Source organism: Leuresthes tenuis, unplaced genomic scaffold (assembly GCF_036924035.1).
Source record: "Leuresthes tenuis unplaced genomic scaffold, fLeuTen1.0.hap1 SCAF_14, whole genome shotgun sequence".
In the NCBI taxonomy this organism is placed as follows: Eukaryota; Metazoa; Chordata; class Actinopteri; order Atheriniformes; family Atherinopsidae; genus Leuresthes; species Leuresthes tenuis.
The window spans coordinates 9,029,915-9,043,763 of record NW_027325368.1 but is presented as its reverse complement, the minus strand read 5'-3'; the positions used below and the strand labels follow the sequence as shown (position 1 = coordinate 9,043,763).

General features: G+C 38.5%; 3 protein-coding genes across 4 annotated transcripts; all 3 read left to right on the top strand.

The window, feature by feature from the left end:
* The first annotated feature begins 12 nt into the window (after positions 1 to 12).
* Positions 13 to 4,784, top strand: yipf1 (Yip1 domain family, member 1). The gene is made up of 10 exons (XM_072363932.1): positions 13 to 93; positions 334 to 451; positions 1,175 to 1,329; positions 1,441 to 1,521; positions 1,632 to 1,719; positions 1,856 to 1,972; positions 2,062 to 2,228; positions 2,887 to 3,069; positions 3,654 to 3,754; positions 4,014 to 4,784. Exons 2-9 carry the CDS (start codon positions 418 to 420, stop codon positions 3,732 to 3,734), a joined length of 906 nt encoding a protein of 301 aa, XP_072220033.1. The 5' UTR covers positions 13 to 93; positions 334 to 417; the 3' UTR covers positions 3,735 to 3,754; positions 4,014 to 4,784.
* Positions 4,785 to 5,613: 829 nt separating this feature from the next.
* On the top strand, positions 5,614 to 6,372 carry LOC140269160 (uncharacterized). Its single transcript, XM_072364185.1, has one exon. It carries the CDS (start codon positions 5,614 to 5,616, stop codon positions 6,370 to 6,372), a length of 759 nt encoding a protein of 252 aa, XP_072220286.1.
* Positions 6,373 to 6,747: 375 nt separating this feature from the next.
* ndc1 (NDC1 transmembrane nucleoporin) lies at positions 6,748 to 13,849 on the top strand. 2 transcript variants are annotated; one of them, XM_072363943.1, is made up of 18 exons: positions 6,748 to 6,889; positions 7,774 to 7,894; positions 7,981 to 8,082; positions 8,586 to 8,760; positions 8,850 to 8,976; positions 9,209 to 9,317; positions 9,498 to 9,549; positions 9,660 to 9,792; positions 10,095 to 10,187; positions 10,284 to 10,365; positions 10,490 to 10,651; positions 10,748 to 10,999; positions 11,162 to 11,274; positions 11,695 to 11,745; positions 12,297 to 12,360; positions 12,454 to 12,554; positions 12,819 to 12,979; positions 13,082 to 13,849. In XM_072363943.1, the coding sequence occupies exons 1-18, from the start codon at positions 6,851 to 6,853 to the stop codon at positions 13,143 to 13,145; spliced, it is 2,001 nt and encodes a 666-aa protein (XP_072220044.1). In that variant the 5' UTR covers positions 6,748 to 6,850; the 3' UTR covers positions 13,146 to 13,849. The 2 variants fall into 2 exon arrangements, with proteins under 2 accessions (XP_072220044.1, XP_072220045.1); XM_072363944.1 differs by lacking the exon at positions 11,695 to 11,745.

The following is a 13,849-nucleotide window of genomic DNA, read 5'->3' as shown; positions in this document are numbered from 1 at the left end:
ATAGGGCTTGTTTACATCACCGTCACATCCTGCCTGAAGCTAACCAAGCTAACTGGAATGGAATGATTTTTATGTCTTTTAGTGAAAACTTTGGTAAGCCTGCATTTAAAGAAACCAGCAACAGTTTGCTGGAAAACATGACCAGTACTTTTGATATTTTGTTAGTGTTAATTTAATGATAAATAGTTACTGCCGCGGTTGTGGTTGAGCCTCGAAGTTAGAACTTAGTAGCTAACTTAGCTTACTGAAAGTTTCCTTATTTTTTACATTGTCAAATGTTTGCAACGTGTTGATCTATGGAAAACTTGGATCTAATGGTTGATTCTTTCCTAGGTGTCTCAGTTTAAGTTGTTGCCTCTGTGAGACATTAAGTCTTCCGTTAAATTCTTCTGGGGCAAACAACGTTACTGAAAGTGAATGGCGTCGAACAATGATCCTTTTCAATTTCGTGGTGAGTGTCATCAACAGTCTTTATGTTTTATTCGTTTGCCAGCTTCAATAAGAGTAGGGCTTAATTTAAAAGTAAATGAAAACATAATTTAACATTTTACTGCAATTTCAATCCCAAATTTAATCTAAAGAGATTACAAAGTTAAATTTCTTTTAAACAAATATGTTCATTTTGAGTTTGATGTCAGCTAGACGTTTTTGAAATATTTGGGGCAGATATGTGTTTTTTTTTCTTTTAAATATTAGTGAGCTCAGAATTTGCTGTGGTATTAAAAACATAATGCGATAGTATCTTGGCTGCTCAACAGCTCAGTGCCCTCTTTGTCAAACGTCAGTTGTTGTCATGGGTGACCGGTCACAGGCCAGTTTGGCACATGTATTTTTACCATGGAGCAATGCTGACCTAGCATGCAGAATGTGGTTTGGTTTTGTCTTCCAAAAATAGGCAACAGTGGCCACAGTCCTTCACAAGTGTCTTTTATAGCATTATACAACTTTCCATTTTTTGTTGCCCCTGACCTATTCTTCTTTTTAAATGTATTGCTGGCATCAAATACATTATGAACTTGTGCTTTTAAAGAACTTTTAAGAATTTCTCATTTGATATTTTGTCTTTAAATTGCTTTTACTTAAATGTATTATCATTATTATGATAATGATTATCTTTATTTTTTTTAAATAAATAAAGTTAACGTTTTTTCTTTTCGCACATTCAATGTATTAGAATTTGAAGAAGCGGGCAATCTTTTGGAAGCCGATAAAGATGCAGTCACCATTAGCATTGAGGATGAAGACCTAAGGCCCCAGAAGCAAAGAACTACTGGTTTCACTCCAGATGCTGATGATGAAGACTCACTGAACACTGATGACAAGGCAGAGGTCAGGCCAAGACTTTTACTCAGTGACAAAAATAATTACTTCTTATGAAATGTGGATGCATCAAATAACATGTTGATTTATTTAATTTTCACTTGTTTGTTTCCATTAAAGCTTCTCTCTGGACAAAAGAAAGGAGCCCCTTTCTGGACATTTGACTACTATCAAAAATTTTTTGACGTCGAGACCCATCACGTAATGCTTTTTAAATCATGTTTAGTACCTTTTGATTACTATTAAAATGCTGTAAACCAAACGTTGATGTGCTTAAAAATAACACTTTGTGGTTTCTAACGTTTCCGCAGGTGAAGGAGAGGATCATTGGATCGATGCTTCCATGGCCCAGAAAGAACTTCATTCAAGTTTACCTTCGTAAAAATCCTGATCTTTATGGTTAGCACTCGTATCATTTTAACATTAACGTCTTTAGTTCTTGTACAGTTTTTGTTCTGGCAAACTATAAAACTTTTACTGTTCTGTACAGTCAGTCACTTTTGTAATATTTATAAAAATACATTTATATTGTCAGGACCCTTCTGGATTTGCACCACCCTTGTGTTTGCTGTTGCCATCAGTGGGAACATATCCAACTTTCTGCTCCATTTTGGCACACCAAACTATAAATATACCCCAGAGTTTCGTAAAGGTAAATACTTAACCTTTGACACTGCCTCGTTTCTTTTGTGAGGGTAAAAGCATCCATTTAATTGTCTTTAAATTCCTCTTGTTCTTCAGTTACCATAGCTGCTACGGCGATCTTCAGCTATGCCTGGTTGGTGCCTCTTTCCCTCTGGGGTTTTCTGCTGTGGAGAAGCAATAAGACCCTGAACTTGGTGTCATACTCGTTTATGGAGATCGTCTGTGTGTACGGATATTCTCTGTCAATTTACGTACCTGCAGTGGTAAGCCGTTTCAGTTTAATTTGAAAATAAATCCGGTAACAAATGGCAACATCAACTGCTCTGCTAGAAAATGGAATTATAATTAATTTAATTATATCATCATCTGCTTTTAAAGTTAGGCTATTTGTCATTTTGCAGTGAAAGAGTCATTTATCTGCAAAATAACTGACCCAAAATGCATGTTATGCAAAATATTATTACTTCACATGTCAGTGTGATGTGGCTGGTCTTTGTATTCTTGACAGTCTGTGTAACTTTTTCTAAGGATTGCATTTTTGCTGATATCACATATGCAGATATTTTTTCACTAAATTGAACCCATTTGTGATGCAGATATATGATCATCAGTCCTAATCTGCAATGTATTGACATGCTATCATTTCAACTCTTATTGTGATTCCATTCATTTACAGAGATAATGGGGGGGAATAACTTTAATTTACTTTTAAAACAAACTGTTTTGAGCAAAACCGGGGACTTAATCCTATTTTACCAAGTCGGGATGATCCTCTGCCAGCGACTGGTCAGTTGCCAGTATTTAATTTCCAAGGCCATTATTAACCAGTAGAAAAAAGCATGTTGATTAATGTGTATTTTTTTCCCCTGCATTATGAAAAGATTAAAAACAGTGCTATAACTTGTAACGCTTCCATACAAGGTCTTGTGGATTCTCCCCTTTGAGTGGCTGAGATGGTGCTCCATCGTGGTGGCGCTCTGCCTCTCTGGCTCCGTCCTGGTGATGACTTTCTGGCCTGCAGTCAGGGACGACCACCCTAAAGTCGTTATGGCAGTCGTGACAGCCATTGTGTTGCTGAACGTCCTTCTGGCTGTTGGTTGTAAGGTAATAATACTCTCTTATGATGCTGGTTTTACCAACTTAATTTTTTTTTTTTTTAATTGAGTGATATGGAAATAAGATACAGCACCCGGCTTTGGCACACTGCCTCTGTTCTGTCCATGTTGGTGTAGATAAGAATGATTGATTCATTCTAATTTGTCCTCAGTGATCTCAGCATGGTCAGGCTTTGATCCAGCTTCTCTATGTCAATCACAGACTACATCACACTGCCATCCTCGCGTGTTTCTCCCTGTATGTTTCCGGGAAATGAATATACCTGATAGTATCAAGTTAATTTTCTTCCAGAGACTCTTCAGTGGAAACTTTGCCCACATTTGGTTACTGGTGTGAGAATGAGCTGTTAGTGCAGTTCTTAATGTGAATACTGTATCCTTGTAATTGGTTTACAAACTACAGTAAGACTGTGTTTGAAGGGTGACCAAGATTAATGTGTTACAGGAATGCCGCATCCTCCCTGAACATTTTTTGCACACTCATTCAGAGTTTAGCTTTAGCTATTGACTGATTAGTTGTATCTCTCAACATTCTGTGCTTCTTCTCATTTTAATTTTTTTATTTTTTTCCAGACCTACTTCTTTAGCAGCCCACAACCACCAGTAAGCAGTACTATTCCACCTGTGGCAATCAAATCAACGTCATCGACATGAAAGCCTTGCATTATCTGAAGGTAAACAATGGTGACACGATCACTTTTTACACACACTAATAACCTGAGACATGTACTGCATTCCTACACTTAATACTTAAAAATACTTGTTTCTCCATCAGTTACAAGCCTACATTGATCGCCTATTTTTCTCTGGCTTTGGCTCAAATATGTGCTTTGTTGACCTGCTCGAGTCGAGCATCTGACACCAGACTTCCTGCACATGCTTTCTTTTTCCCAAACCAAGCATTATTTTTTTTTCTTTGTTTTTTAATTGTAGGTTCTCTTGTTGCCGTATTAGAGAGACTCAGGTTGCTGCGTTGATGAAGTCATGGGACGTCTGGATTTCACCCGCACTTGGACATTCCGGCTTAACACCTGTAAAAGGCTGCATGTGCACTTGTTGCAGCAGCGTGACCTCTGAAAATGAACACTGGTACCAAGTATGTCATTTCTAATGGGATGGGTTCTAAACTTGCTTAAAGTTAAACAGGGTATGGTATTACCCAGCACACAAGATCTGTTATGTTGTAACTTTAAGCTTTATGACGCTAATGTTAAAGTATTTGAATAACCAGTTTGTGCATCAATGGTAACAACATCAGTGGAATTTTGTAAATTCTTTTCTTTTCTTTTTTATATATACCTTTTAATGGGAAGTGTCAGGTGTATTTTGTGTACAGAATGAAATGTATTAACAGTTACTGGTGATGATAAGATACATAAAGTAAAGGTGTTTTTTTTTTTATATTGGTCAAGTGCCGTCAAAATGGTGCCAAAGGTTCATCTTAAATTTTCAGGGGATTCTGTACACATTTCAAAACTGATTTGTTGTTAGTATGACAAATAGCTTGTAATATCTAATATCCAATGTCCATTATCAGTTGGGGTTCAGTTTATAGAAATTAAATCATTATTGTGGCACACATATTTATTCACGAAATAATTTCTACTTTTAAATGTTGTCATTTAAATCTATATCAAACCTGGAAAGATAAGTCTAAGGGATGTCAACAGAAATTTAATAAATTTTTTGTCTGGTCCAAAACAAGTGTTTGTCGTTTATCCTACTGAAATGTCTGCTGTCTGTCCGACTTCATCACAAAATAAATAGTTAAAAATACATTATGATTTCTTTTTCTTTACATTTTTCTTTTCTTTGAATACACCTGTGTTTTTGGGCTTGCCAACCTTAAATCACCCCCGCTCTCTCAAATGTCTGCAACGTGACTCTTCTACCAGCTCCTGTCAGCATTAAAGCCTGCCAGCCCCTTTCAACAGTTAGATATTTTAAATATTTAAGGGAGAGATGGTAACCAAAACTTCAACATTTCAAAGAGAGCATCTAACTTTAGAAGGGAACACTTGGCTCCTGCTGCTGTTTTTCCAACTCATGCTTCTTAACTGTGTGTGTGTGTGGTTGAACAATCTGATAGAATCTAGTGTGTCTCAGTTTTGATGCAGTGGAAAATGTTGCATGCTGTATGTGACCACACGCAGGCACGCACCTTGTTGTCTGCACTTTACATGCGAGGGACCTCCATTAAGAGTGTTTATTTTCAGTCATTAGGAGTTGCAAAGTTCTTTGATTAATTAACAAAAGGGGAAAAAAATTGGGTCACTTGAAACGGTGTCAAAAGGATGGTGGTGCCCTAATTAATGGTCATTCTAGCCCCAGCTTTGAGTTACACTGGAGCTGCCTGTCTAACAGATAACCCTTAGAGAGGAATGTCACCGGCCTCAGTCATAGGGATGCAGGCAGCTACTCCTGTTTAAAAACTGTTTCACTGTATTTTAATCTCTATTTTTTCCCTTTTTTTTCCAAAGAGACTGCCTTTTTAATTTGTCCTTATATTGTCATTTTGACACCTTTCCACAGGATGGCTACCTCAAGTGGCAAAGGTGAAAAAGTGTCCAAAATTGAGACACTAAAACTTTTAGAGAACTGCAGAAAGGAAAGAGACGATGCCCTGCACAGAGAAAGTGTTCTCAAAGAGAAACTCAGGCAGAATGAGTCCAGGATGCGTTCAACCGAGGCTCTGAAACAGAAACTGAAGACCTTGACGATGGACAACAAGGAGCTGAGGAAGCAGGTGAAGACCCTTCGGACTGAAATTGGACTTGAGAGTAGCCCTAAGTTCAACGGAAAGACCACCAAGGACATAATCAATGACTTGCATGAAAAGGAGCGAGAGTGCAGTTCCCTGTTAGAGAAGGCTGGGAAGCTGAGTCTGACCATTGATGAACTGACATCAGAGTTGGCCAATACAGTCACTTCTAAAACACTTTTAGAGGACCAAGTGCAGACATTACAGCAAAATCTCAAGGATATGACACATAATCAACGGCGTCTACTGAAGTTGTGGGATGATAGGAAAGGCCAGAGGGAGCAACTTGCCCTCCCCGCAATTAACCAGAAACCTGGACAGAAACCATATGTTCATAAAGCAGTTCAAACTGACATGTCCATCAGCTCTTCCCAAATGCTTCCAGCCAACGCTTTTGAAACCAAAGCGTTTTCTCGGGACAATGACAAAAATGGTGTTGTGGAGAAACACAGTTTTTCATCTTACGGAAATGGTTTTCATCACGACAAAAAGGCTTTCATGCATGACGAGCCGAAAGGAATTCAAAATTGACTAGAAAGAAAGCAGAAACGGCAAATAGTTGTATCTAAGCTACATATATGGCAGCAAAAAAAGCAATGTAAACTACAAATTTAATATCTTAAAAGCTGATTTATAGCTTGTCCTGGTGCCTTGTGTAATTCAGTTTGTAGAATATTTCTATCTGTTAGTTTACCTTAAACCAAAAGAGATCTGTACAGTTCTTTGTTAGCTAATTATAGCTGTCCAAATGTACAGAGACCAGCTTTTATAAATTATATTCATTTATTTATTTATTCAGTTAATGTATAGATTTTTAATGTTCAGGTTTCAACAAAACCCCTGTGAATGTAAAAAGTTGGAAACAGGCAAGAAGATGGACAGCTTTTAATCAGGGTCCTTCAAAGGTCCGCGTGTGGCGCGATATGGGAAATTGAGGGTAAATAGTTTGACAGCCTCAGAGCTGAGGACTTTTATTATCGCTAAGTGGGTGTTTTTTGGAATTAACAACATGTTTTCAACGGAGACAAGCTGCTGGTTTATCCGGAAGGTGAGTCTTTTTAATTTTGAAAGCAGTTAATCTTTTATAGAATCACAGAAATGTTTAGCATGTTGCATGCTAACTTAAACTCTTTTTGTTTTTGCTAGCTTGTGAGTGCAGCTAACGATTCAGATCTTTAAATGTATTTTTTTTTACTAAGTATGAACAGAACAGCTTTATGAAATCCGCATAAGACAACTGGAACAAGGAGTGAGTTGGAATTGTTTAGATTAAAGTAATCCGAGTGAGTAAAAATAAATGATCCCTCCAAAATGAAAATTATTTCACAAATGGCCATCCTGGGGGATAAAAGTGTGTATGAGCATGCTAGGACTGTTTTTGTCGCGGCTGCCACTTATTTGAATAAGCACATTTCGAATTTAGACAGCATTTGCCATAATTGTTACTAAGGATGAGTAAACAAATAAAAGGGCCCATTGTAAATTAAACATTTCATACTCCTAGTACCAGATTTTTTCCAGTTGAAGACAAATCCCCTCACAAGGAAATCTCAGCAAGAGATGGATATTAGTATCAGAAATTCTTAAAAGTGGACTCACCTCTTCTTGTTAGGGCAACAGGATATCTTAGTTTACCAATTTACACTCCTAGATGTTCTCTAAACATGGGCTCATCAACACTGTAACAAGCAGAGAATTAGTAAGTGAGCAAAGTGTAAAGTCATTTATTAGCCTAAACTTTGACCTGTTTGAATCTGTCCTTAAATTTCTGAACTTTCTAAATTGTTCCTCTTGTGACTGAGCAGTGCATCCAAAGGTTTATGAAGAAACTAAATATCACAGACTGATGTAGAATGTTCTGATAAATATATATGACAGTTGCAGTTCTGACAATCACGGTTTTGTTTTTACTCTAATAACTGCTCTGTTTAGGTGATTTGCTGGAGAGCTGCAGCGAGCATTGCTTGGGCTGTCCTGTTGTTGCCACCAACCACAGCAGTTTTTGTGATCCTTAGCAAGTTCAGTCTTCTCCATCCCATCCAGACGATAACAGGTCAGTCACCACATTCATCGTGATCCTTCGCTGCTAAAAGCTGGGTGAGGTTTTGTATAAAGTTCCTCTTCTTTTTTTCATCCCAGAATGCCTGTGTCTGCTGACGAGTGCCAGTACAATTTTCTCCTTCATTTTGCTTGGTGGAGTGATCATCATAGTTGGTTTCCTGATATTGGAGTATCACACAGGTGTGGGTCATAAGATGCTGTTTAAAGTCCAAATTTCCATGTGAACCTTATTTTTAACATTGTTTGTTGTCTTGTGATATATATATATATATATATATATATATTACTTAGATGTCATTTTGTGTTTAGCAAACTTGAAAAATGGGATCAGTTATGAATGAGTTGTTTTAAGCTATAGCTTAATAAGATGTCTCTAAGTATGTAGGAGAGAAAAACATTTATTCATAATCGCATGATTAGAGAAAATCAAAGCTCATTACTTTGATAATATGTATAAGTAAAATGACAAAAAATACGGTTTTGCACCGATTTAACCTTTGACATTCAACCATTTACTTTGACATTGATTGATTGCAGTCCATGAATTGGCACAATATACATGCTGCAGAAAATAGTTCCATTTTCCATTAACTGTCAGTTTACTATAACTGTGCATTCCTCTGATTAAAATTTTGCAAATGGTTCAGTTGTTGTAACTTGGCTCTTTTTCTCTCTATCTTTAGTCATCCCCACTATAGCCTGCTCAAAAATTGCATTGTTTGGTCAGCTGCTCCACCCTCACCAGTTTGTCAACTCCCTGGCCCACTGCCTCATGGGTATAATCGTAGGCTGGTGTTGTGCGGTCACTATTGGTTTTAGATATGAGACGCTCGGCTACACATGTACACAGAGTGAGGGGTAAGCGGCTTCTGCATCAAACTCTCTTGTTTAGCATTACTCATTTCATTCATTGTTAAACTGCTTCACTGTGTTTCCCACCCCGCTAGTTATCCTCAGATGTGTCTAAATGAGCACCATCTCGTCTTTCTGCTGGCGGGAGCCTTTGTTGGATTCTCACATAGTCTCCTGGGAGTGATCCACAACATGAATTATGTCTCCTTCCATAGTATTCAGGTACTTGATGGGGCTTTAGTCATTTATCTGACTCAAAGAAAATGCAAAAATTTGTCTGAATAGTATTTTATCCAATGCCTCAACAATGTCAACATTCATTTCAACCCTAGAAAAATCTGTAAGAAACCACCTTGACTAATTTAGCATAAATGATTAAACCAATCTTTATACTGCACAGTAATTAGCTTTCTGCTTTACATTTATTGTTGCACACCTCTTGCTGTTTCCTCAGCAATACAAATACCTTCGCTTCAAGGGATCCCTGCCTTTGGTGGTGAAGTGCAGCTCCGCTCAAGCATTTTATTCTGTCAGGAACTTTATAGTTTTGTATTACTTTCTGGGTAAGTTACTTTTGTTTATGAAGGAAATATCTGCTGGGAGAACAAAAAACAATTGGCATTTATATCCAATAGGCCCAGTATGTCTCTGTCATTAATTGTTAATTGGAATAATTGACATCTGTTTTTATCTTTGCTGTGTTTTACTGAGTTGCTCTGACAAGTTTTACTTGACATTCACAGGATACATTCCAAGAACGTGGATCTGTAAAACACTGAATCTTCATTTGGACAGGTTTGTGAAGTTGGGTCATATGTGACTTGTTGAAAATGTTTCTAGATATTTTTTTTTTTTCGCATTGAGGTAAAAAAAAAAAAGTATTTTTGTGTTATCCTCCTCTGCAGCACCATCCATCCTCTCGACAGCATCGCTGGACTGCTGGACCTCTCCCTGCTCTACCACCTCTGGATCAGTGCCACCTTCCTCCTCTTCACATGGTACATCACACTGCTACTCTTTAGGATCTTTGTCACTGAGGTATGTTTTTTTTTTTTTTTTTTTGGACTGTTATTCAAACTACATATTTGCATTTTTCTATGGTTAACCTGTAATAAATGACTCAGAAGTGATCATTGGAAAGATGACGACCACAGTAAAATAATTCAATACGTTATTGTGATGTTATTGTGAGGTCATCGCTGAGAGACCACCTGTCTGCTTTTAAATCCTTAGACACTAGGGGGCAGCAGTGTCGACACTTTCATTGTTCTGATTATGAACGTCATCTTCAGTAATCTAATATAATGGAATAAAATGGATTTCATGAATGTCCTCCTCAGGTGTACAGTTTTCCTGTACAGTCATCTTTTACTGAAGATGCCCACCAGTGTCTTCCCAAAGTTCTTACTGAGAAGCAGCCAATGATATTAAAGGTATGTATCACTGACACACAGATTCCTTTTTTCTTTTTACCACACTGAATATCAGATTTGAATATTGTACCTTAAATTTTTTTTCCCAACTATCAGTTCCTAGCTCTGAAGGACTTGGCTCTTTTGTCTCAGCATTCTCCATCACGGCGCAGTGAAGTCTTGAGTCTGAGTCAGCCAGGTTTGTTACGTATTCTACACTCTACTGTTTCTTATTTTCTTTTGTTTAATGTTTTTTTTTTTCCCAACACGTATTGATTTATTAACATTAAAATCATTTTTTCTCTCATTCATGCCTTTCTCAGGAGGGCATCCACATAACTGGAATGCCATTAGTAAAGAGTGTCTGTCTCTTCTGGCCGATCTGACCCAGAGACTTGTGGCCTATCATGAAACTGTAGCGACCAATGGCAGAGCCAAAACAATGTCAAGTGGCAGTGAAAAGAAGACTTCATCTGAGACATCAAGTACATTGTTGTAAATAAGTGGTTCATATGTGTGAAGACTTGTGGATCACTCTGTCATACAGAATTAGTCATTTTTCATTTTTATGTTGTCCATAGGTACAGAAGAGCTGATGAGTCCAAGGCCCGCTTTCCTAATGAAAACTCCAGCTTCGGTCTTTGCCCGTTCCTTCGCTGGAGGCCTGCAGAGCCCTCTGACGGCACCGTTCACTCCTGACCTGGACAGCCCCTTTGCGTCCCCTGCTCTGCGACGCCTCACAGCTCCAGCGGATCAGGGCTCACCGTGGTATGGCACAGTGCAGAGTCCCCACATCATGCGGAGAGCACCAAAACTCTGGTCGACCTCCACAGGTGAGAGGACCATGGTGGATTCATTTAACACTTCATTTCCTTTGTTCTGTTTATTGGTGGTCTGAATCTAATGCTCAACTTTATATAACTTTTGAAGTGTTTTTTTTTTTTTTTTTGTTACATTTATCTTATGTGATGCAATAAGCTTCTGTTTCTTTTCAGATTCGCAGGTCAATGGTAGCCCCGAGCCTTTCCCAGCCATGGCTCCCAGTCCCAAACAAGAGTCCTCCAAACCAAGTTTTCTGTCTCAGTTTCTCCAGAACAGAAAAGAACAGGTACTGAAACCTCGACTGACTGCTCTTCAGACTTATGGATAACATAACAGAAGTCAAGCAAAATAGTACTTTTGTTGCCTTCCAAACACAACAATCAGGCCTTCGCTGCTGTGACAGAGCTGTTTTTTTACCAGTTGTTTTATTTATATTTAGGCCCCGTCTGTCACAAGGTGATGCAGGAAGACTGCGACTGAAATTCTGAACTCAGATTCTCAACAAAAAATCAAATTTTAAAAAGTGTCTGATATGGAGTTACATTTCTACCAGAGCTCTCGTCTTCCTTTGTTCTGTTGGGAATGTGCATCCTCCTTATAAGAGGATCTTAGACCAAGGTTAAGTGTGAGGAGCATTTATTTGTGTTCATTATCATAACTTCTTGTTTAATATGAAAACACTTCTGCACTTAATTGTCTCATTCAGGTTAAAAATTTCTTGGCAAAGCGGGTGCTGATAATGTATTTGTTTAACAAGGTAAGGATGTGTGTTGCTTGTGCATGAACACAGAGGGGCTCCTGCATGCTCTGGTCTGACTAAGGGTTCATTGGGTTTAAACATCTATCCTAATATGCAGCCACCACTAATTTAACTCTTTTTTTTCCGGGCCTAATTGGAGGGCATCACTAACATAGCTTTTTTCCATTCATCTAGCTGTAACAGTGAACCTTTCGACTGGTAATTACCTTAAAAATTTGAATTAAGGAGTCACACGACACCTGCCTTAAAACTCTTGTTACTTATTATGAAATTATTCTAAAACCAGTGCGAACCAAATTTATCAGAACGTTATCAGACCTGAATATCAAAGCTATACTATTACTACGCTGCGACTGTATAACTATATTTGCTGTAGAAACTAGTTTAGTGTGCTTTGCTTCCTGAGGTTCATGTCTTCCTTTATTAACAGCTGCATGTTGTAGCGTAGTCTCACTGACTTGTCCACTTCACAGTTTCCTGATGTAGTCGTCTGAATCTGATTTTGTCTTTTCAAGATAACTCACAGTCGCTAACATTGTGTCCTCCAGCTTCCAGAAGCCTCCAGTCAGGCTCTCTTTGCTGACAGCCAGGCTCACATCTGGGCTTTGGAAGGTAGGAAGAAATGGTGACCTATTTCTTTTGGATTGGATACCACTTCCTCTTTCCACTTTCCAATAATTTTTTCCTCTTATATCCACCTTGCAGGGCTGTCTTACCTTGTTCAAGCCTCCTTCTCAGAAGACCAGTTTGGGGTTGTGCAGACTACATTACCCAGCATTCTCTGCTCCATGCTGCTCTTACAAGAGGCACGTTGTTACTACGAAATGATCGATGCTCTTTTATGGCTGGGCGACATAAACCACAATTCATATCCCAGCATTTTTATACTGAATGGCAAAAGTTGATCAAGATCTGCATTTTATCTGGGAAAAGTGTTCAGTTGAAACCATGACTGACTTCTGTGTGTTCAGGATTACATAACATTTGGTGCAGTGAAATGCATGTTAGTAGATAACTGGAACCAATCATCATGTGTACACATTTTAAAACAACAATCTGCCCATCTTCAGGCTGTGGATCGACACTTCAAGCTGCCTCATGCCTCCAGTAAGCCCATCAGGTCGGGGAGCAGCATGGGAGACTCCACCTACAAAACCCTGCGCTTTGCTCTCAGGGCCACACTTAAAACTGCCATTTACAGGATAACAACCACTTTTGGAGATCACTTAAAGTAAGTCTGCCTGTGATTCATTAGTTTTACATCATTTGAAAAAAAATAAAAGGGAGGAATTCTCATCTGAATATACAAACTGTGTTTTTGTTCAATCCTCAGTGCTGTTCAGATGTCTGCAGAGCACCGGAAGAGATTGCAGCAGTTTTTGGAGTACAAAGACTAACTCTCCTTACGTGGCTCCTGTGCCTTGAGTTTCTTTTGAGTGTGTGTGTGCGAAAACATCAGCTTTAGAGAAACAACAATCAAATCTCCATGACAGTCAGGGCCTCTCTTCATATTTATGTCTCCACTGTCATGGTGGATTGTGTTCAACAGGCTGCATCACATCTCACACATTCATGGAGTGCGAGCAGAGGGGCCAACTGATGTATCAGGTGTCCGGTGTTTAGCAGAGACTATATCTTCATGTATAAGAAGCTTCTTCCAGAATACTCTGCTTTCAAGAAAATCTGATTAAAAATCCATTAGAACTTTTCTTTTTTCAGTCAGAATGAGCCGTAAAGGACTGTTTGTGCTGCATTTTCTGCTGGTTTCATCTTTCAGCTGCTGTCTTTTTTTCCACATATTTTGTTTGATGAGACCAGTGGCACGAGTGTTGACAAAGAAAGTATTTATGCTTTGAGTTACATAGGTGCCTAAGATGTGTTGTCATGGATCTGGTTTTGCTCTGAGCACTGACTCATAGCTGTGTGTGTCAGCTCGTCGGTCACATTTCCAGATTAGACATCTGTTTGTACACGTTGGCTGTTTGTGTTCGTTGGATTTGTTTTTGTGAGAAGAGGCTGGTTACAAGTGTGAGTAAATGTTTGACTGCCAGCATGAGTTTGATTCCTACTCAAAGACGAATAAAAGAAACATTTGAAGAAA

Excerpts from the sequence above, each read along its gene's own strand:
- LOC140269160 (XM_072364185.1), top strand. The coding sequence starts at position 5,614 with ATGGCTACCTCAAGTGGCAAAGGTGAAAAAGTGTCCAAAATTGAGACA.
- ndc1 (XM_072363943.1), top strand. The coding sequence starts at position 6,851 with ATGTTTTCAACGGAGACAAGCTGCTGGTTTATCCGGAAG. Across the intron at positions 10,366-10,489 it reads CTTGAGTCTGAGTCAGCCAG|GAGGGCATCCACATAACTGG; the intron begins GTTTGTTACGTA and ends TGCCTTTCTCAG. Across the intron at positions 11,000-11,161 it reads ACTCTGGTCGACCTCCACAG|ATTCGCAGGTCAATGGTAGC; the intron begins GTGAGAGGACCA and ends GTTTCTTTTCAG.
- yipf1 (XM_072363932.1), top strand. The coding sequence starts at position 418 with ATGGCGTCGAACAATGATCCTTTTCAATTTCGTG. Across the intron at positions 452-1,174 it reads TGATCCTTTTCAATTTCGTG|AATTTGAAGAAGCGGGCAAT; the intron begins GTGAGTGTCATC and ends TCAATGTATTAG. Across the intron at positions 1,720-1,855 it reads TAAAAATCCTGATCTTTATG|GACCCTTCTGGATTTGCACC; the intron begins GTTAGCACTCGT and ends TTATATTGTCAG.